Below are 12,417 nucleotides of genomic sequence, written 5' to 3'. Positions count from 1 at the left end.
CAACTATGAGTTGTGTATACGTCATCATTTTGTGTGTTTACAAGAAATGGAAAGTAAACAAATTGAAAGTTGTTCTTTTTCAAGAGTTTTCACTCGCATTTTTATACCCCCGACAAACGAAGTTTGAAGGGGGTATATTGGAGTCACCCTGTGGTCGGTTTGTCGGTCGGTCCTTTGCAATTTACCTTGTCTGGAGTATAACTTAAAAACTTTTTTTGGAGGTAAACTATACATTGCAAAAAGGAGACTCTAGACAAGTACACTTTTGATAGGCCAAAAAAGAACACTTTTTTAACATTCCATCTAGAAAAAGCAATCAAAGTAAATGTGAATTTAAAATTTGGTGGCATGGCACAATATTTATCTCAGGTTTTACGATAAGTATCTCTTCTCCTTAAAGTCCCCCCACTTCTCCCTAATTTGACTGGTGGGAGAAGTGACTTCTCCCCAAAAATTCAGCCTTGTGAGAGCCCTGGTGATAACAACCCGAGATGGTAAAGAAAGTGTCTGAAGTGAAAATGAACAAGAAAGAAGAATTAAGAGCAATCGGTCGGGATATTACTACAATGTGTGCATGAACATGCATGTACTTTGATATCAATACAATGCATTGTTTTCCCATTTAAGAAAGCACCATGTTTTGGGCCCACCCTGCCCTTTTTAATTCCTGGCTAAAACACTATTTACTGGTTCCAGGTAATGGAGTGTTTGCTAGGCAAGAGCTCTTGAAGGGGCAGTTTATTCTCGAGTACAGAGGAGAAGTATGTAAACAGCAGTCTGATGGTGATGAAATATTCAAATACCATTTCAGACATAACAACAAGGAATACTGGTATGTATATATAGTTTTTGTGTAAGCTATAATTTTTGTAGTAATAAATTGCTATTTATTTTCTTTTATACACTACTTTTTTAGCTTGTCTTTTTGTCCATTGATAAAGTCTGGATAGTGTGATGGCCTTGTGGTCGTACCAAAACTCTCTCTCAGATTACATGGTTACAGTTAAGTTTTGTTTTGTAAAACTATGCATTGACATAATATCTTGTCGTGTCTGGGCGGTAATTTTGGGTTAAAATTCAGCGCTATTCCCAGTGCAAAAAACATACATTTTCCCCATGACTGGAAAATATGTGTGGTTTATATTAAGAAACAATATTAAGCAATGTCGGGTGCATTCTCCAAACAAAAAAACATTATCAAAGTCAATTGTTTTCTTGGTTTCAATATTTTAATCTGAAGCATTGTTGTTCACAAAATAAAAAAAAATCTAATGACACCCAAAGTGGTGAAAAAAACACATAGGAACATTAAACACATAGGGACATTTGTCATAATACATTTCCTTTCTTTGTAGTAATGTTATGTTTCAATTGTTTTAATAGCATCGATGCCTCAAAAGACACGTGTCTGGCATGCATGGTCAACGACTTGGACCGATACACAAAGCCTAATTGCAAAATGGTTAAAGTTGTTGATGACAGACATCAACCAAGACTCTGTCTGTATGCAACTGAAATGATCAGCAAAGACACTGAATTGAGGTACGATTATGGTGTTGCTGATGTACCTTGGAGAAAGCGAAAGGTAAATAAAATGTTTTAATTTTCTCTTCTTTTTAATTGAAGTCAAAATACTGAATGCATTGTACTCAAACACTGTTGGATGTTAAATAAAGTCTGACGGGTATTGCTTCTCCCTTGGGTAAAATTTGTATAACTATTATTGATTTCCCCTATTGATACCCCAATTTGGTGTGAGCTTTATGACGTCACAAATTTTAATAATAGACCATCATACAACCTCAACCTCTAGTTTCGTTAAGTGTTGAATTATTTCTTTCATTGCTTGTTTTTATGAATTATTCCCTTTAAAACCTATAAAAACTTACGGATATACTACTATTTTGTCTTGATTGAAATGTATGTTATAATTTATTACATAGCCTATGGTGTAGATACAGACATGACTTAATCAATAATTGAATTCCTTATAAATGAGATTGTTTTATTAGCAAGGTGCACACAATCAAAGCTATTTCATTCAAATGGACTTAACTTGAATCCGGACAACTATCGGCAACTTTATGATAGTAAGTTGAATCATAATGTTGACATCAATGTCTCTGCATTTACAAACTTGTATACCATATTTTGCAGAAAAATGATGTCAAGCCTGTGATTTTTGAACAATTCAGTAATATCGAGATGTTCCTTGTTAATTGTTTTTGTTATTTGCATGGTTTTTTTGAATATGCAAAAGTGAGAACTACATATTCAGTGTACATGAAAAGTCTTTTAGCGTTCAAAAATATTGATTATTAAAACAATTGGTACTTACTGTTTCTAAGAAGCGTGTACATGGGATTTAATGTTTAATAAAAAAAAAATCATATTGCCTTAAAAAATTTAAAGCAAACAATTCTTTTTGTATTATTAAATACAGAGAGACAATTTTTTTCTGTCGTAGTTCGAATTTACACATGACATATGATATATAAAAGCCTGGCAATGTCATGTTCTCTGACTCATTTCATGTACACTGTATTTGCCTTACATTATTTTATTTTCCAACTTCATCTAAAAGTTATATGACTTAATTTTCCGCCCCACCATTTGAATATTCATAATTTTGTTCTCCATTTGAACAAGATTACGGAAAGCCCTGTCCTACTATTGCCGTAAAAATCCACAAAGTAATCAAAAAAATCTCAATAGTTTTTTTACTTTTTCAGTCTGTGTCTTGTTTTTTTGTTTGTTAGAATTTTGTGTTTAAAAGTTGTTCATCAGAACGTTTGTGGGAATCTTAAAACTGTTGAAATGAATAGTTTTTTCTAGGGATGCAAACGAATGGCAAAATTGATATTCGAATATTCGGTAATTCTTTTGATCGAATATTCGATCACAGGCAAGATTGTCTAAAAACTTCTATATTGCATCGATCATTTGTGTTCCAAATAATGACCTCCGGTATGACATTTGCCGAATAATTTTATTGATGTCGGATTGTATGACGTCTGTAATACGTGTAGTGGCTTTATTGTGCAATTTCAAAATAACTTTGCATATGTTATCTAGAATTATACTAGTATGTCATATTGTTTCATTACAAAAACTACGTCGATATATCAAAAGTCAAGGTCATGGCATCTTCACCGTTGCAAACGGTCTGGTTTCCGTCAACTTGTTATTATTTTGTACCCGTCTTTCGTTTGTTACTTGTTTTTGCACTAGGATGTTTTCCTTTCACATGATTCCATAGATTTGTGGTAGTTCCCAAGTACGTAAGACTAACACTGCACAACTTGCACGACACTGTTTTCTTGTCTACAGACCGTGTGAAATAATTCCAAACTTCAGATGAAGCAGGCATTTTGTCGATTATTTTGTTTACGTGTATTTGTTATATTTATTTCCGAACAGTTCGAGAGAGCTTATTCACAAGGAATGATGGACATCAAATTTTATGCGCATTATATTCAGTGCGATTTTAGCTACATTGCTCAGTTTAATTGACATACAAAAGAAATATTTTGTGTTATTGCTGACATGACGAACCCTTAATTGGCATCGTTTAAAATAGGTTCCAATCCCCTTTCAACTTTGTTTATTTCATTGCCGCTAATTGGCAGGGGACGCCACACGTAAAATTATTTGTTTATTTCGCCATGATGATGGGCCTTAATTGACACTTGACGCGCCACTGTGTATTGTCTAGATGCTCGCGCCTCGATAATTGGTGACATGCGTGGGTGTATTGACGAAACGAGGGTAAATTAGAGCGTTTTAATCTTTAAATATAAATGTTAAATAAATGTTCAAGATGGAACAAAATTTAGAAAAAAAGTAAAAAATAAACGAATATTCGAATACCGATTTTAATATTCGAATACCATTCTTTTGATCGAATATTCGAATATTCGTTTGCATCCCTAGTTTTTTCCATAATTAATTCATTATGTGATTGGCCTTTGTCAAGACCACACAATCATCTATACTGCAGTTCATCATTATGTAAAATTACCTCCAGCTCATTTATCCTAAGTGTGTTAGAATTGTACCTCAGAAGGTTTGTCATAATTTAAAATTGTAAAATGATTTTATGGCGCTTGATATACATGGTTGTGTGCTGAAGACAGATACTTTTATGATATCTCATAAATGATTATGAATCCCAATTGGGCTAATTAAAATCATCCGTGTGTCCTTTGTCCCTCCCAGTTGTGTCTGGACTGTTATGAAGTCATCTATGGACTGATTTTAAAATACTTTTGCAAATGTGTTATGCATACAAAGACGTCATGTTATGTGCAAGGCCAATGTCCTTACCTCCAAGGTCAAAATTACACTATATAACCCGGACTGTATCCTCTTCATGTATAGACAGTTCTCAAAGTAATTTGCTGTTTTGCATACAAAGATGACATTCCACTTGCAGGACCCGTGTCCCTACCTCAAAGGTCACACTTATGGTTTGATTTCTATGGAATGCTGCGTTTAATGACATAGAGTATATCTGTTCATGTCCGAACTGTATCTTTCACATGTATGGAAATTTTGAAATTATTTGGCACACATGTTTAGTATACTTTAGGCATGTGTTACGTGCAAGGTTTGTGTTCTTACCTCCAGGGTCAAAGTCACACTTTGTGTTTGATCATTATAGATTGTTCAATATAACATACCGTACATTGAGTATAGGTGGTCATATCCAGGCTGTAACCTTTTGATGTTTGGACAGATTTTAAAATAACTTTGCACATCTGTAAACCACATAAAGACAGCCTTTAAGACCTGTTTCCCTTTGTAAAAGATCCAGGTCACACTTGTCTATGTTTTATTACCTCACAAAGTATGCCAAAAGTTTTGAAATAATGGTGTGTTGCTGTGTGATAAATGACTGTATATAACTTTTTAAAATTTTAAAATGACCTTGCAACTCCTGAAACCCTGTCTTTGAACATAAGACAAATACTTCTCATGGCATTGTGACATGGCAGATGTGCGCATGGTATAGAATTTTGATACATTTCAGATGCTGTTAAAGATGGTCATACAGCTGCAGATACTACAGAGGTCACAGAAACATCTGAAGATGCCCTCGTTGAATCAGCAGAAGTCTTGGAACATGCTTATCATGGTAAACTTGAGTGCTATTTAGTTCATACTAATTGATTTAAGCCTGTTTGTGTAAAAGCTAACAGCTTATTTTAAACACACTCCAGTCGGTTTTCTTGGTCAAACTCACCAGTACTGAGTGTAAATATGAGAGGAAACGAGAACATTTTCCTCACTGGGGATCAAACCTAGCACCTCTTGGCTGCGAGGCGGACACTATAACTCTGAGCCATCCTTACATTAATTGTGTTTATGATCTGAAACAGGTACATACATGTTTCTGTTGCATCTAGACAAGCATCGACTTTAAAGTACCTCATGATGTATGCTAAAAGTTTGTAATGAATTGTGTGTGTGTTGGAGTCAAACCTCAGAAAGTTTGTTAAGCTTAATTCAGTAAAACTTATGCTTGTTCTCAATCAACAGATTTATTCAGTCTGGGTTATTTAATCACTCATTGGGTGTCACCTTGGGGGACATTGTTTCTCGGAATGACAAACACATGTTGATTTATACATCTAGATCTTGTATGTTCGTAATTTGGCGATGTAAGCATCTAGTTAGTTAATAATTGCTTGTGTTATTTTTGTACCTGAATACCAGTATATATGTGTGAAGCTTTTAGCTTTAATGAGTTTGTAACAGAATACAATCAACTCAACTGTGTGTTTCAGATGCTGTAGGGAACAGTGGGACAGTTGCCCCATCCACAGTTGCCCCATCCACAGTTGTCTCTGAACATGCTGAAGGGCCGCCTCAAGGTAAATTGAATACAAAAACCAAGTTTCTTTACATAGTTATTTCTCACTGGTGACCACAATCTGTTGATGTTTATTACTTAAGACTATTTTTCTGTGATGAGGTACCTCATAAAGTAGACATAATGCTTGTAAAGATGAACATGGAATATGTGTGTGTGTGTGTGTGTGTGTTGCTTACAAATGTTAGATATCTTGTCATCTATTAAAATCAGGCTTATTATACTCTTTAACATGTATTTGGACAAAGTATGCGTAAAAATATTGGTGAAATGTGTGTGTTGAAATGAAGAACCTCTGTGTGAATTGGGTCATCTTGTGTCGGAAAACTTAATTGTTAGGTCACATAAGAAATAGCCTATTTATACCGTCTTAACCATTTTTTTACCTTTCTTAAACATGGTGAGATTGCTTCCCTGTACAAATTCTTGGACAACTCTTATACTTGTTTAACATAATTGAATTGATCATCAGATTGGCAGATGTTTAAACCATACAGATGTAATTCAATCATACTTCATTTGAAAGTTTTCAAAAGACATATTTCTATGTTTTATTACCTCACAGAATATGCCAACAGCTTTAAACTAATGGTGTGTTACTGTTTGTCAAAATTGTAGCTCTGAGTGCTTGTATGGTAACTTAAAACTAAACTTACATCTCCTGAAACCTATGTTTGTGAACATAAGACAAATACTTTACTATCTCACAGCATTGTGACATGGCAGATGTGCGCGTGGTATAGAATTTTGATACATTTCAGATGCTGTTAAAGATGGTCATACAGCTGCAGATACTACAGAGGTCACAGAAACATCTGAAGATGCCCTCGGTGAATCAGCAGAAGTCTTGGAACATGCTTATCATGGTAAACTTGAGTGCTCATTAGTTTATACTACTTTATTTAAGCCTGATTGTGTAAAGCTAACAGCTTATTTTAAACACACTGCAGTCGGTTTCCTTAGTCAAATTCAGTACTGAGACAGTGTACATATGAGTGGAAACTAGAACATTTTCTGAGCGGGAATCAAACCTAGTGCTCACCTCTTGGTTGTGAGGAGGACACTCTACCTCTGAGCCATCCTGACATTAATTGAGCTTATGACTGAAACAGGTACATTCTTTTTTCTGTTGCACCTAGACCAGCACAGTCTTTAAAGTACCTCATGATGTATACTAAAAGTTTGTAATGAAATGTGTGTGTTGAAGTTATACCTCAGAGTGTTTTTTAAGCTTTATTTAGTAAAACTTATTCTTGTTCTTAAATTATTAGATTCATAGAGTCTGGGTTATTTTTTCACTTATTTGGTGTCACCTCAGGGACATTATTTCTCAGAACAACAAACAATTGTTGATTTATACATCCAGATATTGTATGTTTGTTATTTAGTGATCATACACTGATGTAAGCATCTAGTTAGTTTATAATTGCATGTGTTATTTTCATCCCCCCCCCCCCGGTGGGCATATTAAATTGCACCGTCAGTCTGTCCGTCCGTCCGTCAGACTCCGTAACTTTCCCTTGTATGGACAGATTTTAAAATAACTTGCCACATGTGTTCTACATACCAAGACGACGTGTGGCGTGCAAGACTCGTGTCCCTTCCTCAAAGGTCAAGGTCACACTTAGTGTTTATTCACGATGGAGTGCTGCATATAAGGACATAGAGTATAGGTTGTCGTGTTCGGGCTGTAACTTTCTCTTGTATGGACAGATTTAAAAATAACTTGCCACATGTGTTCCACATACCAAGACGACGTGTCGCGTGCAAGACCCGTGTCCCTACCTCAAAGGTCAAGGTCACACTTAGTGTTTATTCACAATGGAGTGCTGCATATAAGGACATAGAGTATAGGTTGTCGTGTCAGGGCTGTTACTTTCCCTTGTATGGACAGATTTTAAAATCACTTGCTACATGTGTTCCACATACGAAGACGACGTGTCGTGTGCAAGACCCGTGTCCGTACCTCTAAGGTGAAAGATACACAAGTGTTTATTCACAAGGGAATTCTGAATATAAGGACATAACAGTGTAGGTTGTCAAGTATGGGTGGTATTTTTTTATGTTCAGAGGCAATTTAAAATAACTTGCCATATGTATTTGACACGTAAAGGCAAGATCAACTTTTCATGTACTGACCTTGTTCGTAGGTCAATGTCACATTCGGGGGCATTCGTCACATACTGTGACAGCTCTTGTTTATACCTGAATACCAGTATATTTTTGTGAAGTTTTAAGCTTTAATGAGTTTGTAACAGTTTACATTCAACTTAAATTTGTGTTTCAGATGCTGTAGAAATCAGAGGGATAGTTTACCATCAACAGTTGTCTCTGAACATGCTGAAGGGCCGCCTCAAGGTAAATTGAATACGAAACCAACTTTCTTTGAGTAATTATTTGTCGCTGGTGATCACAGTCTGTTGATGTTCATAACTTAAAGACTTTTTCTGTCAAAAGGTACCTCATAAAGTAGACACAATGCTTATTAAGATATACCTCGGAATGTGTGTGTTTGTTTGTGTGTGTGTGTGTTCCTTACAAAATGTTATACATTTTAAAATACCATCAGTTATACTGCGGTTTGATTACCTCACAAAGTATGCTAAAAGCTTCTCAAGATTTGTGTATTGCTCACTTGTTGTGTGTTCAACTTGTACCTCAAAATGTTTGTATGTAACTTAAAATTGATTTTAGGACATCTGACATATGTTGGTGTACATACAATCCTATCAGTTTTAGCATGTCTGTTTTTCAAAGAAAATATCACCATGGTGCCTGGTCAGCGGGGGAGTGAAAAATCTTCAAATAAAGTCACAACTCTTTGGGCAATCATGGCCCTCTTGTTAAAATATTAGCATATTTTCTTGGTTGAAACATTGATAATCATTTCATAATGAACAAAGAGAATGAAAACCAGGCAATATCTGAAGAGAATGATGAAGTTGATTCTGTAAAAGTGAAATGACCATGGAGAAAAAATAATGGAATTCAAGATCGAGATTAAATGTATAAGGTAACCGGAAAGGTCTTGTTTCCTTCACCGGTCAAACCTGAATGTGTCTGTTTTAAAAGCTTGTCAGAAAGACATACATCATTACATGTATCCCTGATACAGAATGAACCCACAACTGTTTGAGTGAAATACCTGCACATAGACTAGATAATTAACCTTGCTCTCAAGGAATCTTGTTTTGTCATTTCATTTTATTGATTAAGGATGTGTTCAGTGCACATATTATGAATAATGTTAGTTTCTTTCATGTACTACTATAAACAATAAAAACATTGGTGACTGCTTCGCCAATGGAAAGGGCTACAACAGACACCTTTCCATGGAGTTGTGAAACACTTCTACATCAGCTATAGGTGACTTGTGCTAAACTTTACCTATCCGGTATATAAAACAATGTTATGTACCGTAAGCATACTTAGTAATCTTAAGCAATTGTTTGCAGGACATGTTTTTCTATTTTTGTACATGTTTTTTTGCAGCAATGTTCAAGATTTGACCCAGGAGCAGCTACAGTATTATGGTTGATCAGAGTGAGAGGCATCTGCGGAAAATATTTGGAGGATATATTCTCTGCGAGAGACATATTGCATTCAAGCAGGAAGGAAGAAGCAAAAGTAAGGCATTTATGAGCTCAAACAATTTCAGGAATAAATGCACTGTACTTTTATGGGTAATGTATGAACTTTAGGCCACACCAAATATTTGTTTATTTGTTCGATTGTGACCAAGAAAAGTTGAAGCAAGGAGCGGGAGCAACAAAATTCATATTTCCCATTTCTTTCACAACCAGGAGTTGACAAAGCTGATTTTTTTTAATTGTATAATGCCATAAATACATTCTTGAATTTTCCCTCCTAAATACAAGTTAAAATAAAGAACAAACAACACAAAAAGTATGCACATTATTATTCCTTGTATTTTAATATCTTTTACACCCAAACACCAGTAGAGTAAAATAACTTTTTGCATTAAAACCTTATCTTTTGAATGAGGAAACCAGAATTCTTATACTTCTGCTTGGCAATACAATTTTAAACAAGCCCTGCTGTATAAAACCCAGGATCTAAGCCAGCCTGGAACGTATTTTACGAGTGCGGCGCTTGTAGGCTTGTGCTAATTTCAACCACAAGTGAACAATATGCTTGGTCCAAAATGGTCAGCAAACGGTACCATTAACCCTACAGAATTATCAGGAGCTCTGCACTTGTAATTTAACTTTTTATGGTATTCTGCATCATAATGTTGTTTGGAAATATGGTTTTCATTATTCAACAATATTTATATATAGAGAGAGATTTCCAAAATTACTAGAAAACTGGCGCCAGTTTTTTAGAATGACTATTTAATGCTATTACAGATCTGTTTGCCCATGACTTCAACCCAACCCTCTATAACACAGGTATATAATATAGACTGAACCGAAAATGTTGCAGTTTGAAACACTTTCAATGCATTTCAGATGCTGTTAAGACGATTATACAGTTGCAGAAACAACAGAGATCTCAGAACCATCTCAAGATGCTCTTGGTGCATCAACAGAAGATCAGAAGTGGACCATGCTTATCTTGGTAAACTGCAGGCTTAATTGAGCATTTTATCTGTAAATAGGTACATACTTTTTCCTGTTGCACCTAGACATGCATTGACTTTAGTACCTCATGATGTATGCTAAAAGTGTGTAATGAATTGTGTGTGTTGAAGTTTAACCGCAGATGTTTGTTCACCTTGATTTATTGTTGCCCAAAATGACAACACTTCTTGATTAATACATTTAGATCTAATAATTTTTGTAACATTTATAATTTATGTATCCAGTAAGTTAATAATTGCATGTGTTAATTTTGTACCTGAATACCAGTAAGCTTTCATAATATTGTAGCTGTTAACATTCAACTTAACTGTGTGTTTCAGATGCTACAGGGAACAATGGTACAGTTGCCCCATCCACTGTCATCTCTGAACATGCTGAAGGGCTGCCTGAAGGTAAATTCATGTTTGTATGTTGCTTGCAGATGTAGACTTATCTTGTTTCTCATTAAAAGTGTTCGCTTAAAAATAAGAGTTTTATTTATGATCCAATAGCTTTGCAGCAATGTTGCTGTCTGTTATATAGACAAAGTATGCTTCCAGTTACTGATGAAATGTGGGTGTTGAAATGAAGCACCTCAGTGTGCACTGGGTCATCTTTTGTCGAAAAACTAACTTGTTATGTCACTTAAAAAAGCCCTGTTATACTCAAGAGACCATTTTGGCACTGTCTTGATAAATCTGGTCATAATGTTTTCCTTGACAAAATCTTGGGACAAATTTGATACTTGTTTTCCATAATTGTATTAATCCTGAGATTGACCATTGTTTAGACAACACAGCTCAAATGCAATCATATTTGTTTTAAAGGCTTTCTAAAGACAAGTCTCTATGAGTTTTTTTACCTCCTAAAGTATGCAAAAAGCTTTCTAAAATTGGTGTGTTGCTGTTTGTTAAAATTCTACCTCTGAATGCTTGTATACAACTTAAAGTTGTGTACATGAGGCAAATATTTTATATCTCACAAATGATGTTGCAATCATGAAATGTTATACATTTTTGCCGATTTTGTGATTTTTTAATCCACTTGTGGAATGGTGAGACCAACATTCACATGATCATTTAGAGTTTCAAGCTCTAGTTCCAATTTCCTCAAACCAGTTTGCACATATCTTCGAACTCTTCTGTTGCTCATAACATTGGTAGTTATATATATGATTGAAAGTGTAACGATATTCCTGGCTTGGTGATTTATTCATGTTATTTAACCTTTATCTTTTGTCCAGCTTAAATCCTCTCTTGCATTTCAGCCAGGAACTTTCAGCGTTTAACAGAGGAGCAAGGCCAACTCCTAAGAAAATGTCGAAGTGTTCAACATTACTATGAGACGGGAACTGAAGATGATAGACTGTATTAATTCAATCAAAAGCCACAAGTGTTTGAATTCTCTGAAGTGGAATTAAATAAAAAACACATTACACAGTTGGATAACGACAGATTGCACACTGAAACAATAATAAGTGTTCAAAGGCTAGTACATCTTGTACATAGTGTCAAGGTGTCCAAGCATGTCTCTGTAAGCTAATGGTTCACTGCATATGAGGTTAATTTATATCTTACAGTGGATTGCAGCAAAAGGCCAGAGGAAAATATGTTTTGATACTCATCCGTATTTTGAAGAAGAAAAATGGGGCTGAATGGCATGTTTATTTTTTTATTTGACGGGCGGGCTGGGATGAGAATCTAAAATATTATTTCTCTGGCTTAAGGCTTTATTCTTAGTATGTATCTATTATTTCATCATGATGAAGTCATCGTTACTATTCTACATTGTTAAAAATTAGATTCAATCATTTTTAGATTTCCGGAGGTTTTGAAGAGCATATTTTTAACAGCCAATGGGATCATAAGCACATTTCGAGTGTTACATGACCCAGCCTTTTTATCAAAAGTTGCTCAGAGTTCATTTTTGCGTGTCAGAGTAAAAGGCCTTGGAAACTTC

The 12,417-nt window shown here is 35.1% G+C and overlaps 1 protein-coding gene across 1 annotated transcript; it reads left to right on the top strand.

The window, feature by feature from the left end:
* Positions 1-4,593: 4,593 nt before the first annotated feature.
* LOC128244297 (uncharacterized) lies at positions 4,594-11,937 on the top strand. The gene is made up of 9 exons (XM_052962313.1): positions 4,594-4,609; positions 5,033-5,137; positions 5,790-5,876; positions 6,637-6,741; positions 8,163-8,233; positions 9,368-9,502; positions 10,348-10,456; positions 10,800-10,871; positions 11,726-11,937. The coding sequence occupies exons 1-9, from the start codon at positions 4,594-4,596 to the stop codon at positions 11,830-11,832; spliced, it is 807 nt and encodes a 268-aa protein (XP_052818273.1). The 3' UTR covers positions 11,833-11,937.
* Positions 11,938-12,417: the final 480 nt, after the last annotated feature.

This window comes from Mya arenaria, chromosome 8, assembly GCF_026914265.1.
Source record: "Mya arenaria isolate MELC-2E11 chromosome 8, ASM2691426v1".
Lineage (NCBI taxonomy): Eukaryota > Metazoa > Mollusca > Bivalvia > Myida > Myidae > Mya > Mya arenaria.
This window is presented reverse-complemented; position numbering and strand designations above follow the sequence as displayed.